The 23496-nt window shown below is 42.8% G+C and overlaps 1 protein-coding gene and 1 pseudogene across 2 annotated transcripts; one reads left to right on the top strand and one right to left on the bottom strand.

The window, feature by feature from the left end:
• Positions 1–299: 299 nt before the first annotated feature.
• On the bottom strand, positions 300–2063 carry LOC147796423 (uncharacterized). The gene is made up of 4 exons (XM_087147587.1): positions 2054–2063; positions 1119–1952; positions 624–962; positions 300–427 (listed from the first exon to the last, which is right to left on the bottom strand). Exons 1-4 carry the CDS (start codon positions 2061–2063, stop codon positions 300–302), a joined length of 1311 nt encoding a protein of 436 aa, XP_087003713.1.
• Positions 2064–2089: 26 nt separating this feature from the next.
• LOC147796422 (uncharacterized) lies at positions 2090–23496 on the top strand (annotated as a pseudogene). Its single transcript, XR_015428086.1, has 13 exons — positions 2090–2482; positions 3061–3108; positions 3329–3587; positions 4150–4271; positions 12864–13036; positions 13485–13692; positions 16521–16672; positions 17757–17911; positions 18083–18237; positions 18511–18637; positions 18871–19077; positions 20038–20234; positions 22446–23496. The product of XR_015428086.1 is annotated as an uncharacterized LOC147796422 (transcript).

Below are 23496 nucleotides of genomic sequence, written 5' to 3'. Positions count from 1 at the left end.
ACTCCGTTTTACTAGAAATATCTTTTCCAAAGTTGGTTTGTTCGAGACATATGTTTTGCAGTTCATTTGCATGAGATCTGTCATTAGAAATATTGAAGAGATAGACATAATCACTGCAGTGGATGACAAATACGGGAAAAAAGATAATCGATGACTTGCGATGTCGTGTTGCTGGTAGCGACGTTTCGGCTACTGGTGCTGCTAGCCTTCATCATGCAACTGAAGTGTGGATGCTGCAGAGTCCGCTGTATACCGCTGGACCGCGTCCTCCGTGTATTGCGGACGCGGTACGGGTAACCTCAGCGGGCGTCGCACGCTCCACGCCATTGGCGTGTCCTCGGTGTGGCTCCGTAGCGCTCCGGTGCTTCGGTGGTTGTGTTGGCGGATGGTGGGGAGCCAGAACCCGGGGATGTCGACACCGCTGTCCCTGTTGATGTTGTGTCCATTCAGGCGGATGTGGATGGCCTCCTTGACGCGTCTTGTGTACCAATGCTGGTCTTGGTCCACGCACTGCACACCGTCCCAATTGGGGTGGTGACCAGCTCCCCAGGTGTGCTCGGCTACCGCTGACGACTCCACACGGGAGAGTCTCACGTCGCGCTGGTGCTCCTTGATTTTCTCACCGATTGGTCTACCAGTTTCGCCGATGTATACCTTGCCACAGTCACCGCATGATATCCTGTAGACCACTCCTCCGCGTCTTCCGGGTGGGGTGGGATCCTTAGGACGCACAAGCTGGTTCCTCAAGGTGGTGGATGATCGGAACACTGTGTGGACGCCGTGGTCCTCCAGGATCCTCTTCAGCCGTCCGGAGATACCGTCCACAAAGGGAAGAACGGTGAAAGCCTTATACTCCGGTCGCTCCACTTCGGTGCTGGTCGTGGGTCCTGATGACTGCCAGATAAAGGAAGCTGGATACCCGTTCGCCGTGAGGGCAGCGGTGACTCGGCGTCTCTCGGCGGCTGTGTGGTGCGGTCTGGTGATCTCGGCAGGGGAGAGCGATGTCCGGTCAGGCAACTAAGGGTCTTCCTCCAGGCAACGAAGGGCCACACAGCAAGCGCCATCTATGGGGACGTTGGTAAACAAAGACACGACGTCGAAAGAGATCAACGCCTCACGGCTGTCGATGTGCTGCCCGCCGAGGAACTCTGCGAAAGCTTTAGAGTTGGGCACGGTGTTCGGCGTGTTACCGGTCAGCGGTGACAGGATCCCCGCGAGATGCTTGGAGAGGTTGTAGGCAAAGGAACTCACGCACAAAACGATGGGTCTCAAGGGTGTCCCCGGCTTCTGGATCTTGGGTAGACCGTACATCCGGGGAGGCTGTTTGCTGGTGGGGCGTAACTTTCGGTAGGTGGCGTCGTCAAGATCTCCGGACTTGTTAAGGGCGAGAAGCCGGGCTGTGATCTTCCTGCAGAGCCTGTCGGTGGGGTCCTTAGCCAATATCTGGTAATGGCCCGTGGAGATGAAGATGAGCTCACCCATCTTGTCCCGGTACGTGTGGGCGTCGAGGATCACGCTGGCACGGCCCTTGTCGGCGGGGAGGATCAAGAGGGAACGATCTTGCCGTAGAGCCTTCAGCGAGATGTGTTGCTCCCGGTTGATGTTGCTCCTGGGCGGGCGTGCCCTCCATAACGTGATGTTGACTTCTCTCAGATCAGCTTTTTCCGGGTCCAGCCTCTTCAACGTTGTTTCCACATTGGCCACGATCTCCGTTGCCGGTACGTGGTCGGGGGTGACGGCGAAGTTGAGGCCTTTCCCTAGAAGAGATGTCTCGACGGTGGTGAGGGTCCTCGTGGAGAGGTTGACGACCCACTTCGATGTATCAACGGCAGACTCAATTGGGCCCTGGCTAGTGCGATGGGCCGAACTCTCCTCAGTTTTAGGCCTTGGAACTTGGCGAGTTGGCGGGCCTTGCACTTCTCGAACTCCCGGCGGCAACAGCGGTCGATATGCTGGGTGAGCTGGGTACGGTCAGCTTCACTGAAGGTGGACTGGATCTGCCGAGATTGTCTCCCTGGTAGAGTTTGTCCTGCGTTCTACGTATTTCCTGTACGATAGAGCATACTACGAGCAGACAGACGGAGCAGCCATGGGTAGTCCGGTGTCAGCAGTTATTGCCAATCTGTACATGAAATCGTTCAAGGAGGAGGCCCTGCAGAGTTGCCCACCCGACTGCCGTCCTACCCTGTGGAAGCGGTACGTCGATTACACCTTTGTCATTGCACCACGGGATCAAGCCAGCCGTCTACTCAACCACCTGAACAGCCTCAAGCCCAGAATCAAGTTCACCATCGAGAATGAGCAAGACAACAGCATCGCATTCCTGGACACCATGATCCACAGGGAAGCCGACGGCAGCCTTACCAGCACAGTGTATTGCAAGCCTACCCACACCGACCATTACCTGGCCTTTGACTCACCCCACCCAGTGTCCGTCAAGAGGGGCGTGGCCAAGTGCCTAGATGACCGCACCTCACGCCTAGTCACCAGACTTGAATTTATTTCTTGCCAAAACAACCCTCAAAAACGAAGTTGGAAAATATTCCTCGTAACAGTTATTTGTGTCCGAAAATAAAAATAATATGTGTAAATGTAGATCTCAAAACAACGAAGTAAAGGTATAAAGTCTTTAATATACGAACTTGGGAAAAAACAAATCTCGTAAAAATGAAGTTTGAAAAATACACTTCATTAAAACGAACTTCGGACACAGACAGTCTTGTGCGAACCAGTAAATGCACTCAAACCATTTAAAACGCCCTCCTCGATCACGTGATCAGCTCAACGAAGGTTGAAGTAATGCTTGCTAATTTGGCGCAACCTCGAGGCTATCAGGTAGTGGAGTCAGGCAAAAGTCATCACCAATTATGATCATACAGTATATTCCATACTCTCTACAAGTAAAGCGACATTTCAAAACCTTTGCAGGTCACTGGGAGCAAACCTATACTGTTGACAGCTATTTCAGGATAAGTTTACTGGTAGATTCATTTTTCTCCAGGACTGAGATGCCCCCTCGATTAAAAGCCATGAAATGCCGTTCTATGGGCATTTTTCCAGGTGCCCGAGTGGTGCGGGGGCCTGATTGGAAATGGGCAGACCAAGATGGTAAGGGAATATCAGAATGCACAAAATGCTTTCTAGAAACTGCATTTGTCTTAAACTCAACAATTTGTTTTAATTTTAAAAGCAAAAGATAAATTGGTAAGCTATATTGGAGCATCCTGCATTCGAGCATGCACAAGCAGTAAAACTTGCTCAAAAGTCAGGCAAATTTGAAACTGTTACTTGCAGGCATTTTAAACGGCATTACCATGACATTCTTTAATTGAGCATCAAACAGATTTTTTTGTTTTATTCTTTGCCGCCCCCTCGACTAACATCGCCTTTGATAGGAGGGGAAGGGAAAATTGGTACTGTGAAGGACTTGGACGACGGGGAGGGAACTTACCGTTCTTGGGTTACTGTGCAGTGGCCCAATGGATCAACTAACTTGTACCGGCGGGGCGACGAAGGCAAATTGGATGTCCAGTACACGGTGGAAGAGACTGCTGGAGAGTTTTACATTGATCACCTCCCATGTATTGGTAAGGTGGTCCAATTGTCATGGACAAGAACATTGTAAGGGAAAGGAAAATGGTCCTCTACCTCTATGCCATGAATATATTTGTACTCGGCCACTGCACAGCAATTACTCCCTGTTCCTGAATAGCACATCAAGATTTTCTGATTACTGTTTATGTATTATATCATTCATTCTGGTGAACTAAAGAAGCCAAACATCTCTCAACGCATCCATGGTGCTGTACTTTGCTGGGCTGAAAGAAAGCAAAGACAATGACAGTATGTTTTGGACATGGGAGGAAAACCCCAGATAATATTTCGTGGAAAATTTACAGAATCATACACCACTTTAAACGTTTTGCAGTTTTAACTTGATTTTGTTTTTTTTAGAAAATATTCGTGTGGCCTTGAAGTGCACATCCACGCAATTTTTGTTAAGCCAAATGTCCCGTATGGATGGCAGTAATATTGTCGCAGGAGTACCTGTTAGCTGTCCCAAATCAGATGATGTCACGTGACTAAATGTCTTCTATGCCAAAACAACGCCCAACTATAAATAATCAGGTTTTTTTCGTAATTATACAGATGCAGATAACATCCGCCCTTACTTGGATTCTGGAGACAAGGTCCGCTTGTTAGAATTGGATTTAGCAGAGCTCAAGAACATGCAAATGGAAAGGTGTGGATGGAACGAAGAAATAAATGACGTAAGTTCAACTCCTAACTTTGATACCAGTGCAGTGACGAAATCAATAATTGTTGAGGTGACATTGACTGTATGTTGCAAATTGAACCAAGTCACGTTTAACCAAACTAATAGAATCTTCAATGCCTCAGCTATATGATTAATTAATAGAGTAGGAGCCCAGGGGTGTCAGCCTGGGATATATATGTATTGCCTTACCTTTTTCGAAGAACGTGTGTGCGTTTAATGTTTTAATCAAAGACCCATTGATAATCGCCGTCCACATGGGGTGAATGGAATATCCTGAACGACAACATTTCTTTTTTTATACTGCCGCAGCATTTAGTGTCGCGCTATAAACCTCTTTACAGACCGGGAGCCCAGGGGTATCAGCCTAGCTGAAAAGCTAACCAATTGCTAGTTACATGATGATATGCCCATAATACCATTATTAAAGGATATGGACGTCTGCCGGGTAAGCCATGGTGGAGGTGACAGATAGAAAAGGGCAGTTTAGTGGCCTAAAAATTTCGGCTAGCTCAACCCATAAGCTAATTTCCTAAAACCTATGTCGATCCAAGCATTCCCAACTCCGGGTCCATGTGGTGCTATTGACAGACAGTTTTAGTGGTGGGGGGAGTCTGACAGACGTCCATGAGTGGTACGCCCGAAGTTAGTTAGATCAACAATTTAGCTAACTGGCTGAAAGTTATTGTAAAATGTAAACTGTGATCCGCTTTATCCATATTCACAACTGACAGACATTTTCGGTGGTGGGTTGCTCCTAACAGACACTTTTACTTCCAAAATTGAGCTAGATCAGCTAATTAAACTGCTCACATGTTGAAACCTACCACACATTGTCCAGTATAACCACTTATGTCTGTAATAACAATTGAAAGACATTGTGTGTGGTGGGATACCTCTGTAAGACACTTCTTATTCCTCCCTTTTCCTGTTGAATAGGGAGGGTCATATTTTGAACCAGAAAGGGCCAGGGTCTGACATTTTTTCCGGCTCAATCTGACTCTGGACGTTTTTTAACAATGTATGGACATGGTATGAATATACGTTGTGGTATATTATCTATTTTGCAGTCTTCGGTGTACTGAAATACAAACTCACAAATTTTCAAATTTATGCTCTCTTTCCATTATTGTGTTTGCTATTCTATTGAACATTGTTCCATAATCATTTTCTTGATGAATGTGCATGATTCCTTTGTATCCTGTATTTTTATTGTTTGTGTATCTTTGTATCTTCTGTGCTTTTTTCTTGAGCTACAGTGTATAGGGGCCTATTAAATCTGACGGTCCTTGCTTTGCTCTTTGTTGTAAACGTACTTGTAAGTAATAATTAAAAACTGATAAGTCGACCTTTTTCACAATATGAATGCCAGATAAAAGTGAACAAAAGTTTGTGGAATCAAATACGCGGTCTGTGGGGGAAAATTCTTGAGTTTCTCAATGACACTGTGCAGTCTGTGCATTCAATTGCTAAGAATATCTTGTTAAGCATTACTCGCAAGCTGTTAGTTTCGTAAATGCCTTAGAATCCTATAAATAAGACTCAGATTACTTACTTCTTGAAACTGAAAGGGGATGTTAGAGACCATTTTCTTTAGTGTGTGAAAGAGCCTGCACACCTCGTCCCCAGAGTGCCCATGTGTAATCTGATGTGCTGGAATGTCTATTGTGAGTTCTACAGGCTGTACAGGCAGCCATCTTCTTAGCCACGCTGTCCTTTAGACACTGCTGACTTGTTACCCCCCATTTCGGTAAGAAACATAGTCCTTTTTGTGAACATGGTTCGAAGCACTTTGAATGAGGTAGTTTAAACTATCTGTCCATATCTACGGAGGTTTCATTACATCTTTGAGAAGATCATCATTCCAGATCCAGTGACTGTATACCTACACATGAACAAAAACAAAGTTATGTTCATGGTATGCTTTTGTGCTTATGCAGAATTAGTTCGTATGTAAATTGAGGTCTTATACAAATTTGAGTAAACGATATAACAGGTTGACGCGTTTTGATTTGAAAGTACATGTACATTACAGAAGAATACTAAAAATGCAAAACCTTATTGAAACTGAATGCATGCTTTTGACTTGTAAAATGCCAGCGAGAAAGATCATTGTTCAAAAAAGAGTTTGAATGGGCATTGTGTAAGGTGGAATTACTTGGGGCTGAATTTAGCTGGGAAACCTGTATTGAAGTGATATAGCCTGTAAATTGTGGGAATTTAGCCTTTGGGATGCAAACGGGATGTGTTAAATAATTATTAAAAAAACAGCTAAACGTAAACCTGAGCTGCCTGTTTCTCTACATCAGAAAAATACTAAAACTGCATACTATACTATACTATACTATACTATACTAATACTATACTATACTATACTATACTATACTATACTATACTATACTATACTATACTATACTATACTATACTATACTATACTATACTATACTATACTATACTATACTATACTATACTATACTATTACTATACTATACTATACTATACTATACTATACTATACTATACTATACTATACTATACTATACTATACTATACTATACTATACTATACTATACTATACTATACTATACTATACTATACTATACTATACTATACTATACTATACTATACTATACTTATACTATACTATACTATACTATACTATACTATACTATACTATACTATACTATACTATACTATACTATACTATACTATACTATACTATACTATACTATACTATACTGTACTATACTATACTATACCAAACTACATACTAAAAAATTAAAGTGGGTAGACTTAAATGAAACAATGTGTTTTTCACAAACTCCTTGCATTTTGTGTTTCCTTTTGTGCGTGTTAGTTATTATTTTTGTAGTTGTATGTTTTTTTTTTCCAGAAAAGACTGCTGGCCATGTAATTACATGTAGATTGAGCAAATTACTTTGAAGATGGACCTGCAGCTATCGCAATCAGTCGACCAGGGGTCTGCTATATATTCTGGATGTCAACTGGAGTCAACTGCTGAAGATGCCAAGTCATAAAAACATTTAACGAAGCAACGTGGGCAACAGTACAAAATGCCGCTGAAATTCGCAAAGACCTGGCTTCTGACAAATATAGTAATGCTACACAAAGAATCTTAGCAGCTCAAAACAAGGACCCTCCCCTGGGATACCATTCATCCTGCCAGAAGAAGTTTACAGTAGTAAGGGCTAACCTCTCTGACGACTCTGAACGGTGTAAAGAAGATGACAAACTCAGATGGGCTGCACTTCACCTCCGTGCACAGATAATGAAACTGGCAACGACACAGACACTAAGTCCAGCTACGGTTCAAAACCTGAAGGAGTCTGCCCCAGAAGTACCACCTCAGTTGGCCTTACTTTATAGACATCTACTGAGTGGCTTGGTGACTCCATCTGGCAGTGATGCCCAGGAAGCAATTGAGAGGAAGCTGACTGCTCTGGCATCTGATGCCATTTACAGTGTCACACGTGGAGCAGTTAGACCATGGAAGCATACCATGATTGGCCTCGGCCTCTCCTCGCTGACCGGATCAAAACTCACTTTGATGATCCTGAACAGGGCAGGGCACTGTACCAATTACAGTGAGGTTAAAGGACTGGAAACAGAATTTGCATACACATTAGAGTCCTACCTACGTAATACTCCTGATGGTATCCACTTACATCCAGATTTGGCCACTCTACCGTATGGGCTAACAACGACGTAACCGTTGAAACTCTTGACGGTAAAGATACCCTCCATGCAACAGTTGGACACACGTACCAGAATATGTTAGAGACTTGTAATCAACCAATCCGCTCACAGTCCACGGAGTTTCGAGGAGAAAGAAATCGGCGACCATTCGAGGGACAGGAACGGGAGTTCTTTCATCTTTCGTCTGCAGTAATGCAGTGTCTCTCACAGCCATGGGGAACCTGAAACTTCGAGCCCTGGACCTGTATTGGATATGGAGGCTGGACTATGGGAAGACTCCACTGTACCATGGGTTCATCAGCAGATATATTAAGGGTGTTCTGCCAGACCAGCAAATCTCATACGTGGATCCAATATTCAGATCTCCGACGAATAATGATATTGTACGAGAAACGATGGTTCGAAGCATGAACGTTGTGCAGGAAACTGGCCAAAGGTATGGAGTAGTGATGTACGACCTGGCAGTTGCTCTGAAGGTCTATTCGATCTAAGCTGTGGAAAGTCCACTATTTGACAAGCTTCTGATCATGCTTGGCAGTTACCAGATTGAACTTGCTTTTTACGGAGCAGTCGGTACCATGATAAGTGACAGTGGGATCGAATATATCCTTTCAGAAGCAGATGTACTAGCCGAAGGATCCGTCATGGGCTTTACTAAAAGGCAAATTCTACAACCGCTGCACAAGAATTCATGAGTTAGTCGCCAATGAAATGGAACGGAAGATGTACCAACGATTCCTCAACACCCTATCAGTGGAGGAACTCGAGTATCTCAGAGTGGTGTGGAACACCATTCCATCTGACCATAGCCAGGTTGAGTTTAATCTCATGGATCCAGTCATTCTACAACATCCTCAAAAATATGAGCAGTTCTTTCAAGATGTCCCGAGAGGAAGTTTGCAGCTCACAGCTCACTTCTGGGGTATTTATGTCTTCATCATTATCCGACTCTATAAAGAAGTTCAGCGAAGTGTGAAGACAAATGATTTCAGTGCCTTCATTGATAATATCCCGGCAATGTGTGACACATTCTTCGCTCTAAACCGGCCCAACTATGCAAGATGGGGCACACTCTTCCATCAGAAGCTAACATCAGTAGAGCCAGAGATTCGTGAGATCCTAGAGAAAGGGGCATTTGTATAAGACGCACGGCAAAGGATTACAGTCGGTCAGCAGTGGACCTGTCCTTAAAGCAGTCAGTGAACCGCGATGCAGCTTCAGATATGAGGGGAGTCGTCGCCTTTTGGAACTCAGAAAGCGCAATGCGCAGATGGTCCGTGACAGTGGCACAGAGGGCAATGACAGTGACAGAGCTGAGAGCTTATGCTGGTCTTGAGGTTGGAGAAATTGCAGCCGTTCAGAATCAATCATCTCGAATAAGGAAGGACAACCAGCAGATGGCCGCTTTGAATGACAAGCTGGACGAATTTTGTAATCCGTTTTCAGAAGACACTTCTTGTGACTCGCTGGTGAAAATCGCAACTGGTCGAGCTGCATCCAAGACCACTGAGACCTACCTGCTGAATACACTCCAACGAGGCAAGGAATTAAGGTCACAGTTTTAGTGACAGCAATCGATTTTTGAAGGGAGTGAAGAGAGTAAAAGTAAAAAACTTCGCATCAGAAAATATGCAGAAAAAGGCCAAGGTGCCAGCTGCTGAAATGGCCAAGAACAATGCTGAAAGCGTGCGGGATGTCTTCGTCCGCATGATTGTGGTGATGGCCAAAAATGGAAATCTTGACCTTCGCAACGTTCTCGCCCACCCCATCACAGAGTACCCGTTATCACTCGCACACGGCGATGGTTCAGTTGTGAAAACAGACAAATCAGCATTGCTACGTAAGCTTGAGACATTGCAGACGGATCCTATCACAGATGACAATCTGCCCCGAAGTTACGTCCAGATATACGATGGGGGCCTCCTTCGCCATACGACATTGGCTCAAACAAACATGGGCGCATCATTGCCATCAATATCTCCGTCTCTGCTCTCAACTATTTGCATCGGACAGGCGACAGAGGTGCATGCTTGTTTTGACAAATTCCAATAAAGACGGTGAAAGGAAACTGAGAGGGGCACGAGACACTGCTTACAACATAACAGGTCCAGAACAAATCCTACGACAAAGTGGACAGAGGATGCTGAGTAATGGGCTCTTCAAAAATGAGCTTTCAAAATTCCTCCTTGAAGAATGGGGAAAGGACTATTATTGGAACTTTTTCAACGGAAAGATGCTGTTTGCATCCTATGGAGGCGAGTGTTGCCAGTATGCAGCAGATGAGGAGAACAGGTGCGTTTGTGTCACACAGCCACTGCATCTACAGGATGACCACGACGAAGCGGATACCCTGATCGCTTTCCATGCGGTGAGTGTTCCTGCAGGATACCTCACTGTACAGGCATCAGACACAGATGTGCTTGTTATTCTGATTTGGACATTTGGAAATCAACGAGTGGAAGTATGCTCCATGACCAAAATTGTTATGGATTGTGTTCAGGGAAACAAGTGAAGATACATCAACGTATCCAACATTGCCGACATACTTGATGAATGTAAGCCAGGCCTCGCAGCAGCACTCGTAGGGTACCATGCCTTCACTGGATGTGATTTTACGTCAGCATTTTTCAGGTAAGGCTTGAGACAAGGTATGATGCAGGAATGAAACCACTGTATAAACCAAAGCTGCTTCATGTAGCTCTTTTCCCTACAATGCAAATCTCATTTCAAAATAATACTTGTACTATTTCTTTTCTTTTTCAATTCTTTCAGGAAAGGCAAGGTAAAAGCCTTTGACATTGTCGAGAAAGAAAAGTCTGGACGTTATCTGGACCTCTTCATCACGATGCGTAATCCTTGTCGCAGTGCTGATCTGGATGCGGCTTCCAGTTTCGTATGCAGTTTGTATGCTCAGGGGAAGGCAAAAGATGTCAATGAAGCTCGCTACAACAAACTGATACAGATGACTGGCAAAATTGACCCGATAAGTTAGCAAGTGAGTGGGGAACCGTGTAAATGTTGATAATGCAGAGTATTGCCTTTTCTTCTCGTAATAGGAACCTCTTTTTATTTCAGAACACTCCTCTCACAAATCTGAAGAAGATCGACGGTGCACTTTTGTCACCATCAAGAAGAAGTCTTCATGTGCATCTCCTCAGGGCCCACTATGTTACCATGTTGTGGAGCCGTGCTTCATCACCTTACCCAGCTGATGGTCTAAGCCCACTGGAATATGGCTGGTACAAGAAAAATGACATCCTTCAACCTGTTCGGTTCCAAGGACCAGCATTACCAGATACCTTTCTCGGAACAAACTCGGAAGAGGAAAATGACGTGATTGAGGGAAGAGATGCGTAGTCAGAAGAAGATTCTGATGAGTTGGCCACTAAGTCTGATATGTTTGAAAGTGATCTGAGTGATTCTGGGGATAAACCACGGCCTGAAGACTCCAACTCAGATTTGGATGACAACTGACTTTGCACAATTTTCCAGGACGTGTTCCACTAGTCAGTGCTTGAAGGGAATTAAGACTTGATCACTCTCACAGCAAATCTATTAAATAAATTTATTTAGGTCTGATCTGTGCTCCTCCCAAATGAATAATGAATGAGAGCTCCGACTTGGGAATCTACCCTTTCGAATGGAGTAGAACCTGGGCAAGTCTTCCCTTCACGCATGTTAAAATGTGCAATGTACTTTGAATGAGTTCCATCCAAAATCATGCACTTTGTGCTGTGATCGAAGTTAAATAATAACGTACCTGTTCAGTTAACATTTTAGGGTTTGGCTGAAACCACTGGCCACTATCACGAGGTAGTTACGTGAAGACGCATGTATGTAAACATTTGTAACTTTTAGTGATTCGAAACAGGCATGCCTGAAAAGCATGTTTTCTGTATTCGTGGGTGATTTGTTATAAAAACAGGTAGTTAATGTGGTGTTAAATGAATAGTCAATTGTGTTAGGGGATCAAGCTCACTGTGTCAGTTGGGTTAATAGGCGTGTCTGGCGGGCCTATCCCACCACAAAAAAGTCTGCCAATTGTAGGTATAGATATGGGGTCTATAATACATATTTTGAAGTAGGTTGATTTCGATTGGCCACATCGTTGATCTAGCAGTGATTGGGATGGAGGTACATGTATAAGGCGTGTCTGTCAGAGTTATCCCACCACAAAAAAATTCGATTGTAATTATAGACGTAAGTGATAAAATTGGACAATAGGTGGTAGGTTTCAACATGTGAGCAGTTCGAATCAGCTCACTTTAGGAGTGTCTGTAGACACCGTAAATGCCTGTCAGCTGTGAATATGAATAAACCGGTTTATAGTCTACATTTTGCAATATTTCATACAGTTAGCAACATTGTTGATCTAGCTCACTTCGGGAGTACCAGTCATGGACGTCTGTCAGACTCCCCCCACCACTAAAACTGTCTGTCAATACACCGCATGGACCCGGAGTTGGGAATGCTTGGATCGACATAGGGTTTAGGCAATTAGCTTATGGGTTGAGCTAGCCGAAATTTTTAGGCCACTAAACTGCCCTTTTCTATCTGTCACCTCCACCATGGCTTACCCGGCAGACGTCCATATCCTTTAATAATGGTATTATGGGCATATCATCATGTAACTAGCAATTGGTTAGCTTTTCAGCTAGGCTGATACCTCTGGGCTCCCGGTCTGTAAAGAGGTTTATAGCGCGACACTAAATGCTGCGGCAGTATAAAAAAAGGAAATGTTGTCGTTCAGGATATTCCATTCAGCCCATGTGGACGGCGATTATCAATGGGTCTTTGATTAAAACATAAAACACACACAAGTTCTTCGAAAAAGGTAAGGCAATACATATATCTTCCGTTTCACATCTCAGATGAGAGGGAAAGTTGGGGAAGTCATCATGATCGACCGAGAGGGATATGTCAAAGTCAATTTTGGAGGATCGTCTTACTTCATTAATCCTCTGTGTCTCGTCTTGGACCAAAGGAAAAAGTCTAAAAACCTGAAGAACCATCAAGTTCCTCCGCAGGTAAATTGGATCATGCAGTAAAAAAATATTAAAGTTGTGATGCTAATATTATCCACTACAAGACATGCACAGAATAGGAAAGACCTGATTTGAGGCACCTGTCTCGTGTCAATAGATTCTGTTTAAATTGCGAACCCACATTTACTCGCTATTGCCACTGCCATGTACTCGTACAACAATAAATCACTAAAGAAACAAAATTAAGGCCAGCCAATGTTTTTATGCAGCAGTTGTGCGCATATGAATGAACGTTGAGGTTTTCCTACAGAGACAGCATCACATTTTCCCTTTACAATAGTTAAACACAAATTGAAAATGAGATATGAAGGCGTATTTTGGAGCTTTGTATTTTTAAAGGTTCCACTTCAGGGACCAGACCCTTGAAGTACCCTAGCTCCAGCTAATAATACCTAATATTAGAGGTTTTGGGGAATTTGTATTTTTCGCATGCTTTTCGTGTAAAAGTGTAATAAGGACAGTTTTTATTTATGTCAAAGGTTCAAGCCCTGATCTTGGGGATTTTCTTGCTGCCCTTCTGCTGAACTCAGAGCTGGAAAAACTGGGGGACCACTTGGGCACACCTGATACATCGCTGGCCTCGCGCCTGTTTCAGGCGGCAGCGTCAGGAAACAGCAGTAGCGTTCGGGAGATTCTTTTGATCCACCCAGAAGCGGTGAGAATAATTTGAAGAAAGCCTGCTTGAAAATAGAAAGTCACGCTAATATTACAAAAGGTATCCTAGATTAAGTCACTCCGCTGCTTTAATAGTAAAAGATGTTGTCATATTTACGTGATACATAACTTAATACCTACTCAAGTATTATCACGGCGGTGACAGTACAGAAATTCTGCGGGGGGCACTGGTTAGCGCAAAAGTCTAGAATCAGGGAGGTTGGAAATTGTTATGCTGAATCCACCCTAGTCTGGCTACCAGATCTAACGATCCCTGTTGAACTGATCGTAGGTCACGTAGCTAACACATGACGTAATGACGCAAAAATCTTCGCTCGTCCGTCCATCCGAAAGGCAGAAATTAATCTTTTATGCAGTTGCCCTAACACCTGATATTGACCTGATATTGACCTGATATTGACGTTTCTCAACAGTTATGATTATACCCCCTTCGCAAAGTACCGAAAACAAGCTCGATAAATTTCTATATTCTGTTTGAAAATGCGGGGGTGGATTGTGGCAAGGTTGAATTGGAGCCTGTCCGGCCTCCATTTTGTCGGAATCACCCACTTTTAATTTGTTTTTGCCCGACTGCAAGGTGGTAACAGACGAACTGCATACTTGATAGTCCCAGAACTGTGGGGTCCGACGTCTGCTCCGCTCCCACGAACCCACGAAAATAAGCCCTTTTTGCAATAGGCTCTACATGACGTTTAACACGGCACGAACATGGATTTTATTCTAGTTGTGTACTGATAGAAATGCTGCTCCATTTCCCCCAAGAATGGTAACTTACATCCCTTTGTTCTGAGTACCAAGAAAAAAATGGGCCAAAACTGTGCTTTTTCAAAAAAGGGTGCTAATATTTCCCGATAAGTGTGCGAGAGTCATGCGGTTCACATGTGTACTTGCGAAGACGAGCCGCGACCAAATGGTTGACTACGGCTGCGATCGATACACAAGACATGGAAATTGGCTGCAGCTGCTTTCCGTGGGTATGTGTGTAATTCTTAGCCGCACTGGTCAGTTGAAATGGCAGTTGGCTGCGGTGCGCTGGGGGTCACACTGGCCAATCACACGGCTCCTTATTATTTATGCCCTAATGTAGGAACGACAAGCAACAGCCGTTGGCCTTTACCAACTTGATTTTAAGGTTTTTGTGGTGAATTACCATATTCAAAAGCTTTCTCATATGCATTTTTCAAAAGTTTCATGTAAACAGTTGAAGCAGATGAGTCTCCGAAACAAACGGCATCAACTCCAAAGCTTACTCAATGTTCCATGTGGTTTCTCATGAGGGCAATAAGCGGTGAGATGACAACTTAGATGCTTGTTGGTGGGGGATGGTGCTGACGTTGGAGTGGCACTAGCAAGTAGCAGTTCATCAAGGCCGAATGGTCAAAGCAAAATGGCAGTGCTTGAAATAAGGAGCTCTTACCATATCCCCTGGGCAGAAACGAAAACGTCACGCCCGCGTACAGATACTTCAGTAGCCTAATGCTGCAGCGGTTTAAACTCGGCAAGTAAGGTGAAGTTTTCCAGCAGAAGAACTGTCCAAGTACTGCTCAGACTACAGAGCTGCACTCACGGCCGCCGACGCACTTTACACGCTCACCATCTTTCGTATATTTTCAATTTGCATAACGTGTTAATGTATGCTGACCCCCTCAATTATGCTTGGTTAGGATTTTTGCTACACCACGGGGTAGCAAAAATCGAAAAGGCAAAGAAAAAAATTGAGAAATTCCTGACAAATTGGAAAAGGCCTCGTGGCTGCGCCACTCGTGTATGTGGTCTTCGGTCCAACCGCTTTGCAGTTACACATAAACACAGCCGCAACGGCCTTGACGAAAGGCTATGTCGCACTGAACACTTTCTGTTGAGGCCGCACGTGGATATCGCTGCCTGCCCGCGTCCGGATGCGGACAGGCAGCGATCTTTGAGGAGCCCTGTGATTGGTCAGTGTGACCCCCAGCGCGCCGCAACCACGGACGTGTTTAATAAAATCTGGACTTGCAATGCCCTTAATCAGCTTTCAGAATCATTCATTGAATCCACTCGCGGCCACGTTACCGAGCCGAATACAAAGCATTCTGGACAGTGTCCGCCTTTGTTCTTCCTGACGTCAATAGAAGGGAGCCAACCCACGCATTTGTATTCGGCTCGGTAAAATGGCCGCTGGTTGGCTTCTTTTTCATACAAAGGCGTTGCAAGTCCAGGTTTTTTTTCATATACGTCCGTGGCCGCAACCAACTGCTATTTCAGCCATTGAGTCCAGTCGTGGCTACGAATTACACACACGTACGGAAAGCGGCTGCAGCCAATTTCCATATCCTGTGTAGCGGTTGCAGCCGTAGTCAACCATTTGGTTGTGGCTCGTCTTCGCAAGTACACATGTGAACCGCATGACTCTCGGACGCTGATTGGGAAATATTTGCCCTTTTTTGGAAAACAGCATGGTTTTGGCCCATTTTTTCCTGGTACTCAGACCAAAGGGGTGTAAGCTACCACACAAAGAAATCTTGGGAAATGAAGCAGCGTTTCTATGGGTACACAACTTCCTGTTTGTGCCGTGTTTCCTATGGCGAAAAAGGCTCAGTTTCTATGGGGATTCGTGGAGCCGACGTCGGACCCCACTGTCCTGGGGGTACGTACTTGAACCAGAGAAACGCATCTGCCCATCACTTGCACACGTTAAAACTGCCCCTTTATTTTGTGTGAGAAACCAGTAGATAATTTAATTGTCCTTTTATTGAAACGTCAAACTGCAACTAGACTTGAGGTAAATTTAAAAGTCGTTGAATAAATGTTGTATTTTGTATCTCTCAGGTGAAGCTTTCAAATAAACAAAGCCAAACAGCGCTGCAAGTGGCCTCTCATGAAGGTCATACGGACGTAGTGAGTACTTTAGTCTTAGGTGGAGCACCTCTGGAACATCCAGACGACGATGGAGACACAGCAATTGCTTTTGCAGTGCTTGGGTGAGCCTCGTTTTTTAATTGCCACTACGTGAGCCACACAGTTCAGCAGACGTTTACTTGAACCGGCAAAAGTAAACTTACACTGGTCAACCCAGAAAGTAGAGATGGTAGCCTACTGCATGCATAAATGACGACATTCACTGTGGCGAATGGCTGCTTCGCAGCGAGTAATACGGGATTTATTTCCGTCAAATATGGCCTAATTTTTCGTTCTCTAAAAAAATTAAGACATCAGTTTTCAACTTCTGGCGGTTCAATCCCTAAAATGGCAACCACATCCAATTGATATAAGGCAACATCGATTTTTAGCGAATAGGCCTAGTTATGTGTGTGGCATCTCCATTGTTACATGGCTGTACAACTGATCACTAATGGCAAATTCAAATGATATCAAAATCCCAAATCGCAGTAGCCATCATCGTCCCAAGTTCTGGAAGAGAATGGGGCGTCTTCATTTTTTCCGCATCGACGCATGACATTGATCTCGTTTAGCCTAAAATGGATGTTGAATATTTCCCATGACAGGCTCCGTTATGAAAATGAGAGATCTGTGTCGAAGAAAATAAACTATAGGCCTACTACGCAAAACACGTACCGGTAGCCTGCACAGCGTATGCTAACTTACGTATTGCACTACTGGACACGCCTATGAGAGCCTGATTTAAGGTGACTGACGCCATATATCATAAGGAGTTGCCTTGCAGCTTTTGGTGCTGAGGCATAACCTCAAGGTGCTTTCAGGATGGTTGGCCTACTATAAATATCATAACTGGTAACATGATTGTTTCACATATTATTCAATTGAAACAAAGTCCGTGATTCCTTTCCTGAAAACATCCTGCAATATTGTATAATTATAAAAAAATAATTAATAACATGAATACACATAGGCCTAGCAAAGTTTTAGCCAAACGCTTACTACTTACAGTCTAAACGTGTTCAACAAGCTGCCCTTTTGAGTCAATATCGTCCTGCCTGAGAAAGAAAACTTTGACCCACTTTAATGGTATGTAATGCATTTTGTCTCGAACGTTACATCAAATTTGTGACAGCCAGGTTGCCTTTTTTCTGACCTTACATGCAGCAATAAAGCTGACACCGTCAAACGTCTATTGCTTGCTGGGAGCAACGTGAACGCAGCCAACAACAAGGGTTTGACTCCACTCCACCTGGCTGCTGCACCAGACATGCGTGGAAGTGTTGCTTAAATACGAACAGAAATGTGATGTCAACTGCCAAGTATGTTGAGTACTGAATTATTTTCGCTCCTTGATCATCCAGTCTTTAAAGAACGTAAACAACATCTGAATGAAAAGCGAACAATAGTAGGAACATTCAGCAAATCATCGACAAGCAGTAACGTGTGCGCTACTTAACGAAGTTCTGGTAATTTTTCCTTGCATTTTACAGGACAAGGATGGAAACACGCCACTGTTTCATGCAGTTGTCAAGAACAACAAGCAAATCATCCACTGGCTAGTGAACAACCCGAGAAGTGACCTTCGTATAATGAACAAGAAGGGATTTAACAGCTTGCATCATGCGGTGTTTTTAAAGAACATTTTGTAGGTCCCCCTGTCTATTTCTTAGACTTCCGTTCTCTTTGTTTCTGCAGGGTAAATAATCGTTAGGTTTTAACTTGATGTGAACTTTGAGTGCATCGACATACTCAACTTTTGTGGATATGGATGGCAAACCTCAGAATTTTGTTTTAAACTTGTTCCAAGAAGTTTTACTCTTCTCAAAATATTGTCGTGTATAAAAATAAACGGAAACGTAATTGTATAAAAATGCAAGTGCTTCGGGGTGTAACGAGCGAATTCCATTTCCCAATGCAGTGCTGTGGAGGCAATTCTGAGTACTTCTCCCACTATGATCAATGTTGCAAAAAACGACGGCTTCACAGCCCTACACCTTGCCGCCTTCAACGACATGACGGACATTACTTTGATCCTCGTCAAAAAGGTAAGGTCGTTGATCACACGGCTTTACTCTAAGACGTGGACAGTTGCGACATAGCTGCCCCAACATTCCAGCAATGTAAATCATTTCTCTGCAATTTGGTTATAACATGTAAAGGATGCTCACGCCGTGCTCAAAATATATTCATGGGAAATTGAAAAATACCGATTTAGGCATACAAACCCAAAACTAAGAACGGGTTATGGCCACTGGTTATATATTCCGGTTTTACAAAGGTTGGTTGCAAAAAAGAACTGAAAACTGGCAGTGGGCAAACTGCATTGCATCTGGCAACGGACAAGACACACATCAGGTGCATCGAGGCTCTCGTAAACAACGGTGCCAACGTGAACGCCCAGGACAGTAAAGGTAACACTAGCCTCCACCTGCTCATGCTGAAAGCCTCTGTGGAGGACATCCTAAGAAGCACACCAATGGGACAGGTAATCATCATTGATATGTTAGCGCAGTCACGGTGGAGCCTATGATGGACAATGTTAACAATGTTAATGAATCTCTTTTCAGTACTTGATGCAATCGGGAAATCACAATCTCCTTTGATCAGGCAATTTGAAGTATAAACACCATTTTGCTTCGTACAGAACCGTATCGCCTTTTTCTGACCGAAGTTAAATGCTCTCACACATGACGCAATTTGATATAGTAAGGGAAAGACAAATTGACATCATCCTGTGATGTGCCAACAATGTTGCAGTTAGTAGCTGGTTGATGGTGCAACCATCTCCTCCTCTAGCTGCTGTCAAATTTCATGGATCTGGTAAAATGAAGCAAAAATTTCCCATTGAATTCATAAATTTTGTTCATGGAATGCACAAGAGAGGTTAATAAATTTTCTAAATTTTCGGCAGTAGTAGGGACGAATCTTCACTCAAATATCACCATCCCCATTCCATGCACGAAAGTTAGATCCGCCCTTGGAAGTACATGTATTTAATAGACTGTTAAATGTATATCTTTGGTAAAATGTGACTCCGCAAGGCCAAATAAGTCATCCTCATGAAATACAATAAATAAAACAAGACACGCATATTAAAAACGAAGTCACTTTATGTAGGACTAGAGGGTAACTGTAGAGTCGTGTAATTTACATAGGAACAAAGTTTGTGGTAGGAATGTGCCTATCAGGTCTGCTCGCCATCTGTAGGATAAGATCCAGACGGCCAAAAAATAATAATAAATTGATACTTGAGATCACTGGCATAGAAATACGAGGAATTATTCAAAGAAAGCAAGTCAGCGTCTCGACAAGGAGGTTCAACTTGCCATAAAATGTTATCATTTTCATAAAATGCAACACTAATGTGTACTGAAACATTTATTCGCACAAAAATTTACTCTTGCCAGAGTCCAACACTCATCACGTAATTTTATGGCTTATGCAGTTATTGGAGCTCGTTGAGCGCATCGAAAGAGGCGGTGGGTCATCGGACGAAAGATCCAAATTCGTTGCCATAGCGATCTACCTTGTTACAAAAGGGGCCGACATCTTCATCACAAATAGAGATGGGAAAAATGTTCTTGATGTCACCCTCAATCCTACTGTAAAGAAGCTTCTTAAGGACTTCTTCGTAGTGAAAAGGTGATACATTATTTATCTTTTTAAAATTTATCATGTGTATACTGATGGGCTTTCATCACTCATCAGCCCCAGTTGCGCGGCCAAAGCATGCAGAGTTGTAGATTGCAAGGAAAGGACACCAATAAAGCAAAATAAAGACGCTAAAGAAGCAGAATTAGGAAAATAGTGCGATAACTCTATATTGCAACAGGAAAGCGAACTTTGCGTAGAAAGTTGACAGACTACAGTCTCTGGTCTGGATGGTCCCCCTTAAAATTGTTTTAAACCTGTACTCTTCCGCAGCCGGGTATACATGAGCCGGTACATGTTTACACTACAGTCACTAAAATTACGAAATGAGCTATTATTCTTTATTTGAACTTGTATAAAGTTGCCGTACCAATAAAGTATGCTTAAAGAAAATTACGTATACTGGCACAGAAACAAAAACATCCCCTATCAAAAAGTGATCACAGGGCCATAGAATATTATGGACATGTTTGTTAATTCTTTAATACCGTTATTCCAACCAAGTTATTGCGTTGTCACACGTGAACACGCGAAATACAGTGCAACAGTATAAAATAATTTCATGAAGTGACAGATGAAATAATGTTCGATTCCACGAGGTATTCAAAATAATAACAGTAATGTTTTCTTTAATTCTTATTTGAACAGTTTAATATTTGATGCGGCAGTTTTTTTTTTACTAGGTTGATATTCCAAAACATTCTGTTTACGTTACTCCCTTGCTTTCTCTATCCTAGTTAATGTTGGTGGACACACGCACCGCCAACCCAATGTTCGTAACATAGAGCGAAGGGGACGCACATTGATATGCTGTAATTACAACTGTTTTCATTAGTTTGTTAAATACTTAAGACTCGCAGCTAGGTAACAAAATATTAGTTGAATAGTGAGCCAACAATGCCAACTTGACAAAGAAAACCGTATTTCTTGTTTCCTGAATGGTTTGTAATGTAAAATTAGTAAATAGTTCAATGGGGGAAAATATGTCGAGCCCGATTACGTGATTAAAAGAAGAAATATAATAAAAAAAATAAGGCGGCACAACGACGGCAGAGGCTGTTGGTAGAACCAATCCAGGTATAGATGCTTCAGCTAAAAGCTGACATGTCTGGTTATCAAAAATTGGAAGCTACCCATCAATACTAAGCTTTAGGCAATCCTAATCTTTTGGGACGTTGCACGGGAATTGACTCACTTTCGATTCAAGATGGCCAAACTCGTGAAAAAGGTCAACAGCCCTCCTTCGCATTGTAACTTGCAAGAATCAATCTAATAAAATGCGTAAACAAATTGCCTGGGATTGAGAGGAGCAGTCTTAAGCCACTTTCAGTTAAAAGGGGGTTGTTCCTTGGCACATTTCAGCGCATAGCATTGTCAGCATTTCCTGTAAAATCAAATTTTAAATGTGATAGTTTTTCTTGTAATATGTATTTCAATTTTATAGTGATCAGACCGGAAAGTAGCACAAACTTAAGTTTGATTGATTGTGTTTTGCAATGAGGTATATCACCAAGAGCAAAAAGATGAAATACACAACACAATATGACCTAGGGTGTCCGCTTTTAAACCATGTAAATTATACTGCCAGTTGACATTCTGTTTAAAATCTACAATATTCAGTTGCACCATTGTTGGGAGACACACTGTGAATAGGGTCAATAGGGAAAAGGAACAATGTTACTCAACATTTGTACAGGCAGAAAGCCCACCTGCCCGAGGCAAACAAACCAAACTACGAAGCAAAAGGTTGAAGTAAATCAACAGCGCCAGAAATTACGTCCGCCTGATGCTCAGTAAAACACACACAAACACTGCGCCATCACACCCTACATTATATGGACTTCTTTTGCGCAGAGGTCCACACTATATGCCACGCCTGCACACCCCCCAACGGAATGGATCCTTTCTGCCTGATCTAAAGTCATTGTCCTTTAATATATAAATGCATTTTCTAAATTGTTCTAGACATGGATATTTTCGTTTTCTTTTCCCAAGTGCTCCCTGAAAAAGGACCCGTAATGTTTGCAACGAACTCCCCTTTTCACGTTACACTTTTGAGGTACATGTAGCTTGCTTAACTTGTACTACAAACTTCCTTTTCAAAACGGATTACAGTATATAATGCAGGTTTTAAAAAGTAAACTCGTATGCTATTTTGGCACCACCAATTTTTACTAAATTAATTATTTTTGGTTCTTCCAGGATCGCAGACGCTCCATCGCCCAGATCACGTTGTGTTGTTAGCTAAAGGTTTGGCGCCTGACAATAGCGACGGATTCCTCCCAGAACAGCCCTTTAGATTGCTTTATTTACCATTTGGATTTTCATTGACAGTGTTCTACAAGTATAATTGTAATGAAAATATATCTACATGTGTCTTCTCTGTGAAATGTCTTTTCAAATGTTACATTTTCAATACAAGCTGTCGATCAAAGTTTTGACAGGTTTTTATTAACGTGCGTGCAAAAACGTGAAGAAGGTGTTTCACAAACGTGTGAAACAAACATTACCCCAACCTGTAGAGTTTGTACAAGATTTATTGATCATTACTACAAAACGCCTTCCCTGGAAATACTAGAACTTTGATGATGCATACAAAGATTCATTTCTTTAATTTATACCAAGTTTAAATATGAGAGACATCTGAAGGCCGGTGGAGTAAACATCCCGTCCCCGGGTACGACTGTGGAGTACAAAAATGACCTTTATGGTCGTAACTTCTGCTGTTGGCAAGACCAATTATTTTGTAAGCATGAGTATGACGACGATATACAGATTAGAAATACATTGCATCATCAAAATATTGGAATGTCTGATGACACTTTTGAGTTGGGCTCTTAACTCGATTAAATGATTAAATGTCCAGAATAATTTTGATTCTGAATGTAGTTCCTTCGCTAAAATTTAATGAGCAAAAAGGCGGTGTTAATAGCTGCAGTTATTTTTAAATAAAACTTACAGAATAAAAAAAAAAAAAGGTCTGTTATGACCTTATGTTTTATACCATTATGTTAATGATTAAAATCTACAGTGCTTCTTACCAAACAGGCAGATTTTATTAAGCACATGTAACTGAAGGAGCTGTGTCGTGAAAATGAAAATCTGGCCGTTCGAATGTAGGCCTACATGTAGTCGGGATGGAAGTAAGTTTAAGCTTAAACAGTAGTTAATAAGGCAAGAATATAATGTCAAATCAGTGCTCTGAAATAAATGATTGCCGATATTTCAATAACTGAGTACCTTCTTCAGGGCA

The sequence above is a fragment of the Acanthaster planci genome, linkage group LG16, assembly GCF_054643075.1.
Source record: "Acanthaster planci isolate LZ-2023a linkage group LG16, COTS_SCS, whole genome shotgun sequence".
Lineage (NCBI taxonomy): Eukaryota > Metazoa > Echinodermata > Asteroidea > Valvatida > Acanthasteridae > Acanthaster > Acanthaster planci.
The sequence above is the reverse complement of the archived record's forward strand: the minus strand, read 5'-3'. Positions and strand labels throughout refer to the sequence as shown.

Excerpts from the sequence above, each read along its gene's own strand:
- LOC147796423 (XM_087147587.1), bottom strand. Across the intron at positions 963-1,118 it reads CGGGCAGCACATCGACAGCC|CCGCCGAGAGACGCCGAGTC; the intron begins GTGAGGCGTTGA and ends CGCACCACACAG. Across the intron at positions 428-623 it reads CGAAACTGGTAGACCAATCG|GGACAGCGGTGTCGACATCC; the intron begins GTGAGAAAATCA and ends CAACATCAACAG.